This window comes from Venturia canescens, chromosome 5 (genome assembly GCF_019457755.1).
Source record: "Venturia canescens isolate UGA chromosome 5, ASM1945775v1, whole genome shotgun sequence".
Taxonomy (NCBI): domain Eukaryota; kingdom Metazoa; phylum Arthropoda; class Insecta; order Hymenoptera; family Ichneumonidae; genus Venturia; species Venturia canescens.
Genome location: NC_057425.1, coordinates 6689764 through 6706349, shown reverse-complemented (window position 1 = coordinate 6706349; position 16586 = coordinate 6689764). Strand labels below are relative to the sequence as shown.

Sequence of the window (16586 nt, the reverse complement as noted above, 5' to 3'; positions counted from 1 at the left end):
TTATAGAATCAACTGTTTTCTTGGTTTACTCCGATTGAACGGATTTATTTGTAATCTCGGTTTCAGGATTGTACCAATCTGAATAATTATATTCTCTGAACGGTACGTCGAATGTTATCGTGCCGAAATCTTTCGCCCGGTAGATAGCGATCAAAAGATTTTTGTGTTGTTTCTGACAGATTCCTGATTGCCTGGAATCAAATCATGCAAAGTAATCATGAATAAATGCAGGATTATTTAGAAAAACAGATGAATTTTCTCCAATGTCGAATTCTGAAAAATGTTTACTTGTAACTAACTACTGCTCCGTTGTATTCAGAAATAAATTGCTTCAGTAGAGCGGTATTTCTGTGATCAAACACCAAATATTCATCGCGGCAGATTGGACAAGGATTTCCAGTTGAAATTATACCCTGGCGCTGTAATATAGAAAAACACATATTTAGTCGGTACCATGCTCAAAGTTAATGATTAAAAATCTCTACAATTTAATTTCGCGTTAGTTAATAATTTTTGCCCATAAGTAAAATATTACCACACAAGTTTTCCGGGTTTTTTTAGGTGGGTACATTCCCTTGTGATTCCTTCGGTATAATTTCCAGACCAGATTATTGCCATAAGTTTCCTTATAAGCTGAAAATCAATGTTGATACAAATAAATATAACTTTCTGTGAATGCAAAAAAAAATCTCAAACTTTCATTTTCTCCAAAATTTTAATTGGACTGAAGATAAAAACAAAACGATTGAATCCCATTAACGATTTGAAAAATCAAACTCTTATTATATAAAACTATTACTTGCTGATCAAAGTCTCAATGGATTTACAAAATCCTTCCAAGTTGAAAGTTCCCAAGTTATTTCTAGAAAATTTCTAGAAGTATTCATTTTCCTTGTGGAACCATTGTCGTAACGGTACATCTTTTAAAACAACAATAGCTTTAACAATCATTTGAGGATCTTTAGTAAATCCAAGAACTTTTATCATTACTTCATATGCAATAAAATATTTAAGTAAAAGCAGATCCTGTATATCGAGGTTTGAAGGGCTAATATCGATGTAATCTATTAATATATAAAAAAAATTTGAGAACAATGAGAAAATCTGACGGCAATTCCCAAAAAGTTATCGAAAAGATACTGAGAAAATGTACAGAATGACTATCACTTGTAAGTTATCAAACAGTTCGAAATGTAGTAAAATATAAAACAATAAACAAGAATAATAAACCACACAAACCGTCACTGGCAAGGTATTTTATGCTGGTTTCAACGGGCACTGGTTTGCGTCTATCTTTTGCAGGATCAATGTACGGCTCGTTTTCCTGGTTACCAGATTCAACGATATCTTCGTTTTCCTCGTTATAGAGAGGAGTGCCTTTGCAAATGTATCGAACTGATGCAGCCTGAGAACAATTTTTCAAAGCTGTATGGAAACCGGTACTCAATAGTGAACTATAAAACTTACGGTACTAAATTACCCTATTGGCGAAGTTTGCTCGGACAATCGACAACGCGGTTGCAGATGCAGCCTGAAGGCTATGGATCAGTGACATAATGCTTTTAAGCAACAAATGTTTAGTTGAATAAAAATCGAAAATGCACTTGTTAGTATTTTTCCGTGAATTGAGAACCTCACGATTTCATAGGTTATGTTTGCATATTCAGGAATCCATGCTTTTCGGCTAATTGAGAACTACTGTATGACGTCGTATACCGCTGGATTCAGTGGCTCGGAAATGAGAATAAAGAAAAAAGAACCTGATATGAATTTCAATGGAGACCATGAACAAAAATAATTTTATTATTAAAAAAGTGTCTATAATATTTTTTTATGTTTTCGAGTGAAAGAATAATCTTTATATTATTGCCTCCCGGAAAAGCGTAAGTCAAGCTGACTTCGAATAATCCAACCTTCGACGTCTAAAGTCAAATCAGGTCTTATTATTCAATTATAATTCAAGTTAAAGCTGCGTTCGTTGTACAATTTCGTGTTAATTTTACTTTTGTTTGAAGAGTATTAATAAATAAAGAATTATCGTGAGATTACTGACAGTTTTCAATTCAATGAAAAAATTCGTGTAGTGGGAGAAGAGAAATATAGACTATGGCTTGACTCGTGTATCGACGCTACGCTTATTTCCTGTTCGGACACAGCAGCTCGTGCTACGTAGTTAGGTGAGAACACAATATTTTTTTAATATTCTTGATAAAATGCGGGTTTGTTAGTGCTAAAAGTCGTGGATAAATCGAGAAACTCTACTAAAAAGGTAACTGATTTGTGATATAACGAATTTTTTCTTTCAGATGGGAAGATCATCGCGAAGATTTATGCGGATTTTCAAAGCTCTCTCTCTCATCGCTAAAGTCGTCGTTCATCGTGCTAGGAAGCCATATTTTTCGGGAGCTAAATAGAAAGTCCACAGTTGCTGTGGATCGAGAGACGCTCGTCCCAAAAACGATCGAGAGGACGCTTTGTTGAAAAAAAATCGTGTATAGGAAATGATTGCTTTCTTATACATTGCTGTGAACATTTGTTATCCATAAAAAGGATTTTAATTGTTGACAAAAAAACTAATGTGAGTGGATTGGCTCGAGTAACTGGCCGTTATAAAAGAGCATACAAACTTTTTACCTCATTTTTGAGAGCGAGAGAGAACAAGAAAACGAAAAAAAAAGAAAAAAAACCAAGTTAGAGTGAGAGAACGAGGGTATGGTCAGAGTTGAAAGAGGAGCGGGGGAAAGGGTGGGGTTCGCTTCATTCTACCTTCCGAGAAAATAATCGATCGCGCGACGCGTATGAACAAAATTGCTGACCGTTATAAAATTTGATTTCCGAAAAATCACGGGCAAGATCGATTAACGATGCTTCGTTTTAACGTTTGACATGAATAACGATAAATCCGCGTTGATAGAAATCCGGAAAAGAGCCATTTTGATCGCAAGAGATTGTGTGAGGGCTATTCGGGCGTTGAGTGTCGAAAATATCGTATTTTGTCCCATTCCTTGCCCCCCGCATTCCAAAAATGATTCAGTGTTAGGGAGTGTGATATAATTTGATTAATGAGCAAGTAAAACGAGTACAGAGGTCAATCATTGGAGATATGCAAATCGTGATTATTATTATTATTATTATTAGAATATAAATAGAACGAGCCAATCGTGACATCATTGTGATTTTGCGCGGAGGGCCGGAAGGGGAATTTGTGGCTACAGAATGGGAGAAGTTGAGAGCTTTCGATTGGTCGGGAAGATCGGAAACTCCAGGTTTTTAGTGGTTAGTGGTGGGGTGAATGCTGAAAAAAAAGACTGAAACAAAATCGAGGCTACATGCGCGAAGTACGGTGCGCAAACGAACTTGTCGCCAGTCGGAGCTATTCGTGAGCACAGACCGTGTTGCCACGCAGGATTGAATTTTAGCATTCGCATTTTTGCCAATATCTTTAGCGTACGAACGAATAATATTTTCACGAAATTTCATATACATCATTCACTTTGCTTGACTAATAGCGTTAATCCAAAGAGCTCATCTTACAAGAATATTTATGCAGAGGGCACGTAGGAGGAAGAACAAAACTTGAAATTGTAGAGAATTTGACTGGTAGGGTATTATTTTGCATTGGACTTTTTTTTTATTTCGATGACTCGTGACGGCAGCGGGCATTTGCGTCTCCATATGGATCGGTGTTACTAGGCAAGGCCACGCCTCGCTATCTTTCCTTTGTTTGTGTGATCTACACTTAGATTCGCGTATTTTGGTTTTTCGTTTCCATTTTTTTTTTCTTTCATTTGCAAAGTGAGACTTTTCAGCTAATCTAACGAGGGGCTGTTAGATATTTCTTGAAAGAGGCCAATGATTTTTCAACGATCTTCGCATTTTCTCCAATCTCTTTCTCATTCTGTTTAATTGATTACTGTTTTTCGTTGAAATATCGATTAAAATATTTGGCGAAGAAGGATAAGATGCTTATACACGAAAAGTGGTAAATGTTGAGTGCAAAACCATTTTTTTCCGTCTCGTTGCAGATTTTCGTACTATGATACTGTTATCGGGAAGTTTCGTCGGCTAGAGTTTTAACCACAAGGATTACGTGCAAAAATCGTCAAAATGGTGAGTTTTCTTGGATGATAAAACGAAACAAATTGAAAAAATGACAAAATAAAATATCATTTATCTCGACATGTTGGAAAATTTTCACGTTGTTTTTCTTCAACGAAAGATAGCGCTTCAGTCGCACGCTCTCGTCATCCTTTTGTGTGCAAGAAAGCCAAAATAAAAGACAAGATGGCCGTCAACGAGGTGCTGAGATCAATAACCTTGGGTGAATCGTTTCTCTCACGTGCCCCATTTTTTCGGCTGGACTTCAATCGAGTGTTGCCTCGTTCGATAGCTCTGTTTTTATTACGAAATAATGTTGATTTCTCAATTGCTCATTACAACGAACGAGAATTAATGGAAGCATTTTTCTTCAATTTGTAATTGACCATACGTTTATAGATTTGACCCAAAAAGCAAAAAAAAAAACCGGAAAATATTGAAAAATAACCTTTCTCGACAAATGTTTTATTGAAAAATCGTTTTTCTTACATTTTCCAATCGTTCAACGATTCATTAAAATTTTAGAAATCCCCCTCCCCTCCCCTCACCCCCCTCTCTATCGTGCCTACGTGCTTCACCTCCCCCCATCACTTTCGGTCCCTTTCCGGTAGACTTGAGACGGTACAGCTTGTGTTCACGTGATTTTACAAACGGAGACACGTCTGAAGCGCATAGTGTGTAGGGATCGCACTGTGTACTGTAGCCACTTTAGGCACGGTTCGCCGAGTGAGCGACGTACGAGAGATTGTCCCACAGCAAAATCTCCAGCGTCTCGCAAGACCATTGAAATTACTATTTATTTACATTCCGCGAACATTCTATGGTACATTTTGTTTATTTTTTTTTCTCCGAACACGACTACGCCTTCGTAATATCAAACACGATTATACTTCAATAATTATTATCAAGTTTACTATAATTTTTTTTATTTATAAAAAATTATAAAATTTTACTATTTTTTCTTGATATTACAATGTTTCTCTTAGTTGAAGGGTTCTTTAAACTCATTTTTAAGTTCAAAAAAAAACAATGGGAAACATTGATTTATGCAAAATTTCGTTAACACATTTTTCTCTTGATTTTGATAAAGTAATAAATTTTTAAGGACTCTGAACACTTTCTATGAAAGAAATCGTTCTGAAGACGATAGAATATTAATAACGAAAAGTTAGGATGATATTGATAATGATTAATTTTCAATATTTTATTCACGAACATATTTTGTAGCTTTCATGAATGAAAGAAATATTCATCAGCATGTTGAGACGTACAAACTTATTCGATTCGACATTTTTGTACGATTATAATGTTTATGAACATGCTAAAGCAAAAGTTTGAGGACTCTGAACCATTGGGCGGTTGTATTCAATGAGCCGAACTTTCTGATATGTGTCCTACAGCTTACTAAAACAGCTACACTCTCGAAAGCCGAAATTGTATAGATTTTCGTCTTAATTAATTTATCTGTTCGTATTCCAGCCGCGAATAGATCCGTTTCAACTGCTCAAATGTCTGAGCGTTTTGCTGGGACCTACGGGCGGGATAAAGAGCAAAGAAGAGGTGCATCGTTTGGCCAATTTAATGACCAAGTTCTCCAAGAAGCTCGTCTCAAAATGCATCTACATACAAATTCTCAAGACAACGAACACCGAACTTCTGAGCCAGTGAGTATAATCATAATTTTCCCATTCGCTACGATTTTTCGATCTATTTTCTCCTTTTTGTTCTCAAATTTATGAGATTTCGTACGATTTTTCGACGCGGAGGAGCCATTCCTCGAGAAATTTGTAAAGCAAACATTTTCAGGGCATGTGAGACACGCGTGTATTTTTCCATAAAATACTGGCGTGATGAAACAAATGAAGCATGCAATATTAACTGATATTTGGACTCTGAACCATTGGGCGGTTGTCTTTAATGTGCCGTACTTACTGATATGTGTCCAACAAATCGAATACAAATTTTTCTAGTACTCTAGCTCTCGTATATAACTGATAAAAACGTTTGAAAATAAAAAACAATCCTCATTCGGTGACGTAAAGAAATAAATATTTCTTTATTATAAATAAGTAGTCAACGAGAGGTGGAAAAGAGATTGGGGAAAATACGCTCGTCTTGGCTTGACTTCTAGATTCATGGACGCAGGAGGTTGGAGTCTCGTTCACATGTGGCTAACGGACGGTATAGTAGCGAAAAATTGGGCCCTGATACAAGAATTATTGGAACTGTTGCATCTGTGCCCGGTGAAGATCGAGCGATTGAAAAGCAACAATTGTCCAAAGTTGATAAAGGGTTTATCGAAGGAAGTGTCGCACCAGGGTGTCAGATTATTAGCGAGTCGCTTGGTCGAGCAATGGTTGAAGATTGTCAAGGGGGAGGCGGCGCCGAATTCGGTACCGGCGCAAATAATAGGAACGAACAATTCGCAGAACCCGAATTCTGTGATGCAGGCAGAACATTATACGATAGTAGACGGAGGGAACAACGCGGGGGAGGAAACGGGCGAGACGACGACGACGACGGTCAAGGTGCAAGATCTTGAGCCAACGACGAACAACTATACGATAGAAACGAACCCGTTGCCTTCGCAGCCGATGCAACTGCACATTTTGAATCCGTCGGCTGTACCGACGACACAGACGCACCAACAGCAGCAAGTCCAGCACATCACGAAGCAATCTTACGTTGTAGTGGGCAACGGAACTTCCGTAATGCCCTCCGGTCCTGTTTGCAAAATAACGATTCGCGACGGCAATCATGTGCTCGTTAAGGTCGAGACCGACGCGGCGAATATAAACAACGCGATGAATTCGTGTCACGAGATGAACGGAGAAACGGAGAATGAGACGGGGCCGATGGAGCAGCAGCAAAATGGTGGGAACGAGGAGGAAATGACGGTCGAGCGACTGGACGACGAGACGTACGAAGCCGCGTCCGAGGAATTGTCCTATGAAACCAAAGCATCGCCGAATTTACCGAAACACGCTGAGTCGAGCACGAAAAATAAAGAGACGAAGGAAAACGCTAGCAGCGATTCAAACAAATCGAGCGACAAAGAAAATCGTGATTCTCATAAGACTGACGATAAAAAATCGAGCATTAGCAGTAGTGCAGATAAAAAGAGCAGCAGCTCAAGCTCAAAGAGCAGCTCGTCGAAACACGGCTCGAGCTCTCATCGTTCAAGCTCTTCGAGCTCTCACCGTTCGTCACATCGCTCTAGTTCCAGCAGCACGAGAAGTTCGAGCTCTAAGTCTTCCAAGGACAAGGACAGACATCATTCCTCGTCGTCGAGCAGCAGACACGGCTCTTCCTCGTCGTCGTCGACGTCGACCACTAAGAGCAAATCCGATCGGGACAAGGAACGCGAGAAAGAAAAAGAAAAGTTGAAAAAAGATCAAGCCGACAAGGACAAAGCTACTCTCGAGAAAGTTCAGGCTCAAGCTTTGAGCTCGAAATTGGGTAAAATACCGAAGAAAAAAGCCGAGGACGAGAAACAGAGCTCGACCGGTGAATCCGGGCTGAGAAAATCGTCGACCGATTCGAAGGACAGCTCCAAAGAAAACAAAGACAAAACCGAGGCGAAGAAGAACATCGTCAGCGGAAATACAACCATTTTGGAGAAGAAAAATATTTCTATTTCTATAGAAAATCGAAAAAATTCACTCGACTCCGCGCGACCTAAAACCGTTAAAACTTTCAACTCCAAGTTTAGATCCACAGGTCTCGAGGAAGAGGTCAAACCTCCACCGCCCCGATCAGTAGCAAAAAAAGCAACCGGAAATATCGTCGAGAAAAAAATTATTCCGCCCAAACCGTTGACCACGCTCAAAAGAACTTCACCGCTACGCGAAACTTCTACCCCCGCTGACAAAAGAGCTAAACTGTCGCTCGATCCACCCGCTGAACCCACCGAGGAGAAAAAAGGCGCTATCAAACTCATATCACCAAAACCTAAACGTAAGTATGCGTTATCGAACGGTACAACGTTTCATAACGTGGCTAATCTTTTCTCGTCATCTCGAATCCTTGAACTCGATTTTTTAAATGCATTCCACATTAAAATTTTCAATTTTTTATTCCTCATTACCTCCCTTGTCGAATTTCATTGAAATATTCACATTTTTATGCTCGCGCGTTTAATTTCTCATAAATATTGTGTGCTTCCTTGAGGACTCACTTTTTTCACCTGTAATGTCTAAAGAATCTATCAATCGATCGATTTCGGGGATACTGTCTTGAATTATTTGCAGGCTCTCGACGTGGAACAAAGTCAATAGTTTAGCCTAATCATTATCTCAATTTAGCGAGCAACTTGATGCTCATATTTCAGGCTGATCGGTGTAGAGTTCATCGCGGAATGTGTATACCGCAAATAATATATTTAAATGTCGTTTGGACGGTCGATCGCCCCGAACTATCGAGCATACATGCAGCGTTTATCTACGAAAACTAATTCTTAAGTATTGAGTTTGCAGGTGGTACGTTACGGAGGAACAAAGAGCATAGGTGTTTCAAATTTGTGAATCGCAAAAGGGAATACGGCTAAAAATCGCCGCCAATAAATTGGAGCTCGATTTGCGATTGTGTTTCCATGAGTTTGCTCTCAATTTCAGCATACGTTTTTTTCGTGTTTTATAAAAATGATCTACTAACAGGGCTAATTCTTTCAGGAGAATCTTAGCATCGCTGTAACTTCGAGTACTCTCTCCTCGATGTGACATGTTTAAATAGTTATAAACCTCGACCCACTGTAAAGTTATAATTATTAGAGATGTTTATCAAGACTTAGGCAAGAGACCAAGAAACGGAGAAGAAGCGCGTTGCCATCAGCGGCTTTCCTCGCTCGTCTTTTTCGTGGATCGCTGGGATTCTCGGTTGCTCTTCTCCCCCTGCGTGTGTGCGTGCGTGTAACTTCTCCGCGCCCTGATCGTCAGGTTCTAGAAGGATGCAAAGCGAGTCGAAAAGGGAAAGAAGAGAGAAGAGCAGGTTTTACGGAGCGGAATCCGAGCCTTCGTATATATTCCTAAATTAAGAAGATCCGACAGGTAAAAAAAATGCTTGGAACAAAAATGCTCATTCTACCAAACAAAATATCCCGTACAGCGTCAGTCAGCCGTAACACAACGAGAAAATTTGGAAAACCATGTTTTTGTGTGTTGCGCGAAGGAAAACAAACAAAACGCTCGAGAGAAAAAAAAGAGAACAACGAGACGAGCAAAAAAAAAACAGCGACGTGCTCTTTTTACCGTTAAAATATACAAATTTATCGCGAAATAATTCGGTTTCGCGATTGTGAAACGAAGACGGAACGTTCGTCGACGAAAATGCAAAAAAAAACAGTGAATTTACGCCCAAATACGTGAGCCTTCACACGGAGAGATAGTGTACCTATTGCTACTTAGGTAAGGCAACAAACTTTTGTCTGTTCACATTTCTTTCCTTGTATATGTAAATCCAATATATCTACATAAATACATGTATATATATCCATGAAAATGTGTATATATATATACTATTATTTAAATATATTGGAAAATACGAAAAAAAACTGAGGAGTATTCAAATAAATTGATCCGCAGTGTGGAAGTATTCAACTCTTGGCTTTTCTGCTATATTAACTCTTGCTCTTCCAATCTAATTAGACTCGTACAGCGAAACATGCGACATTAGATTATCCGGCTGAAAGCTAGACGGCCTTGTTCATATTTTCATCCACTCGTTCAATCCCGACAAAGTTTGGTATAGTTTGAGGATTAGAAAGTTGGAAAAAAATGTTGGGAAACTAATTTTCTATTGATGATGATCAAGAACGTAGAATCAAACTAAATTAACGAAAGATTCATAAAAATATCTTTTCGCCTTTATTCTGTAAAAAAATTCTTTTAAAAGGATTAAAAGTTTTTTAAATTCGAAGAACGTGGATAATTTGATGAGCCAATTGTTTCTCCTTTACTCGGCGTTTCTCATATTTTCATTCGGATCGAAAAATCATGCGATTTTAATTGAATTCCACGATTTGCACACGTGACGAGAGGCGAACGACAAGGGAAAGCGGGAGATAAAGAAGGAAAATTGATATTTTTTTTACGCAATTCTGTTTCATTCTCCAGATGACAATCTTCTCTGCGTAGTAATCCGAAGCGATCGAGTATGCACGACAGGAAGAAGTAGAATTTTCTCGACGAGAGTTACGGCGGCAACCGAGCGCGCGAGGTTGTTTATCATTTTCTCGCAAATGGGGGTGGAAAAGATGATTAAGGGGTTTTGAGAGAATCTTCGAAGAAAGGCTCTGTCTCTTTCTCTCGTTTCTGCGTCTGCACTCGGCTCGGAGAAACATGCAGCGAGTCATGCACGGAAAATCAGAGAGCGGAGAAAATGAGAGAGAGAGAGAGAGAGAGAGAGAAACTTTTAACAATGAGTTGGATTACGCGAATCAGGGCATTTCGCAAGAGCGGTGGCGCCGTTTTCGGATCAGCGGACAATTTAACGTTGGAAGGAGTTCATCGATTACGACATCGTCGAGATGAGAGGGAAATCCGTGCCACGATGGTCGCCTCTCAAAACTGGAGAGAATAAAACATACATATAACTATATGAACATAGTCGAAAAATAGTCGATTAAAGTACGAGGCGCGTGTTGGTATCGATAACCAGCGAACTTGACCGGGCTTTTTTCTTCACAAAAACAAACAATCCAGAGTCTTTAAGATACCTCCGGTGTGGAAGAAATTTTTAAAGCTACAAAAATTCGTCTCGAAATCCGTATCTCTCTTTTTTTTCGTACTCAAATACTTTCAATTCAACGATATCGAAGAATTTTTTCATTGATTGAAAAGCGCTTCCGAGCTTGTGCGCAAAAATGTAAGCGAAGATTTTCGTTTTTGGAAAAATCTTGCAATCATTTGTTAAATGTGTCAACGATATCGATATTCTCAATATTATTCTTTCTAAATATCGTTCACAAAAAATGCTTCCTGCTACTCGTACATTGTGCAACATCGCTCAGATGCATTTCAGCTCTGTTTCAATTGAATATGTAAGGAGGAAAAAGAGAGAGACCGATGTTTTTGCAACGGTGATAACGAGGTATCTTGGGTGCGAGTTTCCCATTCGCATACTAACCATTTGTGTGATATCGACCCATTCTAGCGATGGGTATAGAGTCACGAAACACACCACCTGCCTGTGGCTTTCGGACACCAGTTGTCGGTGGATCGAATTTAATTCTACCCGCGATTTCGCTATATCGCTATGAAATGCCTCATTTATTATTGATCATTCGTTTTGATCTTCACCGAATCATTTTTCTTGATACTGATGCACGATCGATGAGGAATATGGAAGCATTTTATTCCTTTAACATTTTAGAATTTCAACAAGAATAAATTATTTTTCGTATTGTTATTTTGTATCAGGAAATGGTGGGAAACGGAATCTTCGTTTATTGAAATGATCTTCCATTTAAAATTTTGAAGCTTCGAATAAAAGTCTAATTGAATCGGAGATTATTTACGATTTATAATTTTAATGATTTATTTTACTATTGCATTTCGAATTAAACACTTTTGAGCTATAACTTAACTTTGATACAGTTATAAGCCAGATTTTATAAATTGCAATGGAATAAGAATTTTCTTCAGATATTCGATGAAGCAATTTATGCTGATTTCTGTTCTTGGGGTATTTAAATATTCGTACATTATGATTTGATCGAATCTCAAACTAAAATAAATCGAACGGGGACCCTCAACATGTCACAATCGACAATTTTTCGTAGAAACCTTTTTCTCGTAGAACAATAGTCGATATTTATTCAGTTAGACTTTTTTCAGCGCTTTGATTGTTTCATGAATAGGAGATTCGTGCGACGTATTATTGGACTATTTGATTCGAGGATTTTGCGTAACGACTTTGCGGAAGTCTTGAATCCATTCGCATTAATGAGGAGGCGTTGAAACCTTTTTATTACAAACTAATAATGTTGATTGTCTTAGCACACCGTAGCAATCTAAGAAATGTTTAATTCAAACTCTTGGATTTCAGGCAAATTTTATATGGATAAATAAATAACACAGTACACGTCATATGTCGAATAACTTTAATCGAATTTTTTTGTACGCTTTCGTGGAAAAATGAATGCGTCAAACAGAATGTAGTTGAATCTTCAAATTAGCCAATAAGGATGATTCTCGATGTTAGAGTTAAAAACCTCAACTCTGAACGCATGCTCGTCACGCATCCTTATCCTTTCTTCATCCTCTTGAATTTCACCTGTTGCTTTATCATTTTTTTGTCACAACGTACGAATAAATGAACGAAATACATTTATCTTCTAATCGCGTGAATCGTTTTTTGCATTTTAGCGTGCACAAATCGACTGATTTACAAAATTTTCATGTTTTTGTATTTTTACATAATATCTATTTGAGATCTCGAAACATTCGTTTCGGTTTTACCGAGCTGGTCGTACCGCCGTGCCGTCAAATATTATACAACAATTTTTAACTACATAGAAAATAATAAGTGGTGAAATATATATTCAGGGTCGCATGTGATAAGAGCTTCGGATCTTCCAAATTCCAATGTTTTTTATTTGCAGATTGATTTTTCAGTAGATATTTTGGACCACTGTGAAGCCCGTGTCCAATGATGCGATGGTTCAACGATTATTTTATAATAACATTATTCCTGTGTCAAATAACATATATTTCTGTACAATAAGCTCGATAAATTGAGAGACTTTGTTCCACGAGGAATGTTCTGTTAAATTGGTGAAATATTTGAAAAAAATTAAAACAATCTTGCATTTTCTCATGTTCGGTCAAATTTTGTTCACAGCAATGGTTTTGCAAGAAAGCGACATGTTTATGGACGCGTTGATGACGGCGTCAACGAAGAGCAAAGAGCCGAGAAAACGGAATAAGAGAAAAGCTTCGATATCGAAGGACAGTGGGACCGCCGACTCGAAGAAATCGGATCATACGAATTCTGACGGTCACGAGTCTCCATCCCAGAATCCGTCTTCGCCACAGACAGCCGAAGACAGATCACCAATTGCGGTGAAGCCTAATTTCAAAGTAAGTTTTTTTTATTTTCCCTGAGACAATAATCAATCGACGAAACATGCTTGCCAAGAACATTCGTTAATTCATGTTGCATTTGCAGTTTTATCAGGATACTCTTGAAACAGACGAGGACAAAGAAGACAAGGAAGATCTTGTAAAAAAGATCAAAGAAGAAGACGCCGAGGAGATGAAGTTGGACGCTGATGGGAATGAGGATTATGAAACGAGCGTTTCTAATCTGGTTAAAACGGAAATGGCAGCGTTAGCTGTCAAAGCTGATGCGAAAGACTCGGAAGAAGATTCGGAGGAATCAAAAACGTTGGCGTCCCCAGAGGGCGAAGAAACGGGCGGGGATGGTAGCAATTTCGTTAAAAAAGAAGACAGGAGTCTGAGCCCGCAACCAGAAATTCGGTACGTCGACGGTTTGCGAAGCGTTTTGTTGTTACAAAAGCGCAAAGGTCCCAAAAAGAATCTCAAGTGGAAGACGGATTTAGAATCGATCCGTTACTTCGAGTTGGACGAAACCGAACGAGTCAACGTTACCAAAACATTTACGGATATGAAACAGATGGAAAAACAAAACGAACGCGAGGCTTTCCAAATGGCGAGAAAGCTCAGCTCGGAGGATGTTATGGAGGAAAAAACAACGTGGAAACCTTTGATTCCAATCGACCTACAAGCTCCTCTGGTTGAGCCTGGAAAAGACAGCAGAGAAAAAGAAATTCAGTATGCTCGAGAAAAAGGAATTCTCCAAGCTCTTTACTTCAACCGAAGCATGTAAGTGAACGATTTACTTATTTTCCAAATTTCAAGTTCCCCACCTAGGATCGTTGATAGCGTTACTGTTTTTTTTTTTTTTATTTTTTTTAATTTTTGAGCATTTTATTAAAATTATTGTGTCTGATTTTATTTCTGATTGAAGGATCCCTGATTCGCCGGCTGAACCGGACGAAGAGCGTCACCACATAATGACCGACCCGAAGATAATACCGTTGGAAGATTTGACGGGAAACAAAGACAGCGAGAAGGATTTCACGGGAGTGCCATGGCCGGAGCCAAAACCAACGTTGCCGCCCCCCGCGCCGGTAATGCAGGCGCCTGGTTATCATTTCCCACCGGGTTATCCGCACAGTCAGCCGCCGATGATGCCCCCGATGGGACCACCGGGGCCGATGGGACCGATGCCTCCGATGCCGCCGGGGCCGATGATGGGTCCCATGAATCACATGGGACCGCCGGATATGAGCGGTGGACCGATGGCAGGGCCGATGAGCAGCGGAGGTGGAGGCGGAGGCGGTGGGGGCGGGGGTGGAGGCGGTGGATGGAGAACAGGAGACGGAAAAGTAGTTGTTCCCGATGTTGGAATGAATCCTATGCAGCAACCGATGCCAAACATGCCGGGAGGTTTTCCTCCAGGAATGGATGGTCCGATGGGCCCGCCAGGCATGATGGGACCACCGATGTTCAATCAACCGGAAGGATACGGGATGATGGGCCCGGATGATATGGGTTACGGTAATTTTCAAGGGCCACCTGGTCCCCCGGGGATGTACGGTCCCCCGGGGCCAAACTTCCCAGGAGGGCCACCGAGAGGCGGGGGCCCGATGCACGGAAACAGAGGTCGAGGCTCGGGTCCCGGCTGGTTCAGGGGCGGCGGCCCCGGTGGTGGACCCATGGGCCCTCGCATGGGCGGTGGCGGCTGGAGAGGCGGATGGCGAGGAAACGGTAAACAACCACCGATCTGTCGGCAATTCACGAAAAATGGCTTTTGCCGCGTCGGAGATAAATGCCAGTACCTTCATCCGGGTGTAAATTGCCCGCCGTTTTGAAATCCACCTATGGGACCATCGCAATTCGGAAATTTCTTCTTCTCAGGATGATTTTCATGATAAAATGCGAAAGAAAGGCGCTGCGCAAACCACGAAGACTCAATGTATATAAATATTTCCATTTTGTTCGTACTGGAGATTGAATTGTTGTACGGTGACAAAAGTCTCTCTCGATCTTTCGCTCGGTTTTAATATCGGCTCCGGTTTCTGACTCGGTTCTCAAAACCTCTGGCGGGACATTGAATTTTTAACTTTTAATGGCATGAAGCCATTCGAATTCGCATCGGTCACTTGTGTCTCTAGCCGAGAGAGAGAGAGAGGAGAGAGAGAGACGGAAGGCAAGGGAGAAAGATAGCAGCGGTGTCTTCCTCATGAAGAATTACTGTGAAAGCCCGTGAAACGTAATTGCGTTAGTCTCCGATGAAAGTCTTCGAAAGTCATGATTTTCCTGGTACGTGTAAAAATACAGAAAATAAAATATGCGAAAGCTGTGATAGGGCTGACGAGTGGAAAAAATTTCCACCGACTCTCGTCAGAACTCTCCAAATGATCGATAAATCCACCGGTATTCTCTCGCTAAGGGTTTCTATGTTAAAATGATTTCCAAGAAATCATGTATGCCTATCTCATTTCGCCATTCAAATGTTTTACTGTCGATTTACCAGAGTATTTAAGCGGCAGCCGGAATCGAGGCGATTTAAAAATGGCAAAACTTTGAAATCAAGAGAATATTTGCATTTGTCGATTATTCTGTATTAATATTTAAAAATGCACTGGAACACCAAAAGTTCAAACGGCGAAAACTACCAATTGTCATTAGGCAACCCTCAGTTTTTATTGACTCTGTACATTCGTGTAAATATCCGTTTTTATTATCAATTTGATTATTATTTTTATTTTATTTTTCTTTGTTTTGCCTTAATCTTCTAGTTCTAATACGTCGAGACTGTTCTAGACTTAAGAAGAGTGATCGATACGAAAGCTTTGAGATGAGTGTGTGATTTATGATAAACAAAACTACAGCAATATTGTCCACCTGTATATATGCATATATGCAAAGAAAAAATTTATATAAAATAGATAATCCACGCAGAAAACGCAGGCAATAAGATACGTTGCAAAATGAACAAATTAAACGTTATTGAACTATTTGTCAGAGACGTATGCGATTCTTATTTAAAATAAAACAAAAGCGACCACATAAATATTATACAAATATATAGCTTTTGAATTGTAGTATTGTACGAATCGAAAAAAAAAGGATAAGATTTTTTACGATTTTGCGTTAAAAGTATTTGTTTTTTTTTGTACTATTACATGGTCGATCGTTAAGTTTGTATATAATATCGATTGTTGTAAAAGATGCTGCTTGGTAAAAAAAAACAAAACAAAACAAAACAAAATACACCAGTTATATAGTTATTTTTAAAATTCAGTTTTCACTTATTTCTCCATTTTCACAATAAATTATCACTAATTATATGATATTTTTCGTAGGGGAGAAATAAAAATAACAGAATTATTGAAAACCAAGAGTTTCGTAAAATATAAATTGTATTTTCGTATGGAACTTTTTGTTTTTTTTTTTTTTTTA

General features: G+C 39.2%; 2 protein-coding genes across 7 annotated transcripts; one reads left to right on the top strand and one right to left on the bottom strand.

Annotated features, from left to right (window-relative positions):
* Positions 1 to 15: 15 nt before the first annotated feature.
* On the bottom strand, positions 16 to 1772 carry mRpS18B (mitochondrial ribosomal protein S18B). Of its 2 annotated transcripts, none has more exons than XM_043418520.1 (5): positions 1481 to 1772; positions 1240 to 1405; positions 536 to 633; positions 300 to 419; positions 16 to 191 (listed from the first exon to the last, which is right to left on the bottom strand). In XM_043418520.1, the coding sequence occupies exons 1-5, from the start codon at positions 1553 to 1555 to the stop codon at positions 87 to 89; spliced, it is 564 nt and encodes a 187-aa protein (XP_043274455.1). In that variant the 5' UTR covers positions 1556 to 1772; the 3' UTR covers positions 16 to 86. The 2 variants fall into 2 exon arrangements, with proteins under 2 accessions (XP_043274455.1, XP_043274453.1); XM_043418518.1 differs by having other exon boundaries at positions 289 to 419; positions 1481 to 1748.
* A 289-nt stretch (positions 1773 to 2061) lies between these two features.
* Positions 2062 to 16525, top strand: PNUTS (Phosphatase 1 nuclear targeting subunit). 5 transcript variants are annotated; one of them, XM_043418618.1, is made up of 8 exons: positions 2062 to 2177; positions 2307 to 2578; positions 4026 to 4110; positions 5578 to 5762; positions 6230 to 8055; positions 12937 to 13175; positions 13264 to 13940; positions 14086 to 16525. In XM_043418618.1, the coding sequence occupies exons 3-8, from the start codon at positions 4108 to 4110 to the stop codon at positions 14990 to 14992; spliced, it is 3837 nt and encodes a 1278-aa protein (XP_043274553.1). In that variant the 5' UTR covers positions 2062 to 2177; positions 2307 to 2578; positions 4026 to 4107; the 3' UTR covers positions 14993 to 16525. The 5 variants fall into 5 exon arrangements, 4 of the variants coding, with proteins under 4 accessions (XP_043274553.1, XP_043274556.1, XP_043274557.1 ...); XM_043418621.1 differs by lacking the exon at positions 2307 to 2578 and having other exon boundaries at positions 2171 to 2269; XM_043418622.1 differs by lacking the exons at positions 2062 to 2177; positions 2307 to 2578 and adding an exon at positions 2585 to 3447.
* The last annotated feature ends 61 nt before the right edge of the window (positions 16526 to 16586 follow it).

Coding starts and splice junctions, on each gene's coding strand:
- mRpS18B (XM_043418518.1), bottom strand. CDS start 1,555: ATGTCACTGATCCATAGCCTTCAGGCTGCATCTGCAACCGCGTTGTCG. Junction 420..535: donor AAACCCGGAAAACTTGTGTG/GTAATATTTTAC, acceptor TCTATATTACAG/CGCCAGGGTATAATTTCAAC. Junction 192..288: donor GGAGCAGTAGTTAGTTACAA/GTAAACATTTTT, acceptor ATTTGATTCCAG/GCAATCAGGAATCTGTCAGA.
- PNUTS (XM_043418618.1), top strand. Junction 13,176..13,263: donor CGGTGAAGCCTAATTTCAAA/GTAAGTTTTTTT, acceptor TTGCATTTGCAG/TTTTATCAGGATACTCTTGA. Junction 13,941..14,085: donor CTTTACTTCAACCGAAGCAT/GTAAGTGAACGA, acceptor TTCTGATTGAAG/GATCCCTGATTCGCCGGCTG.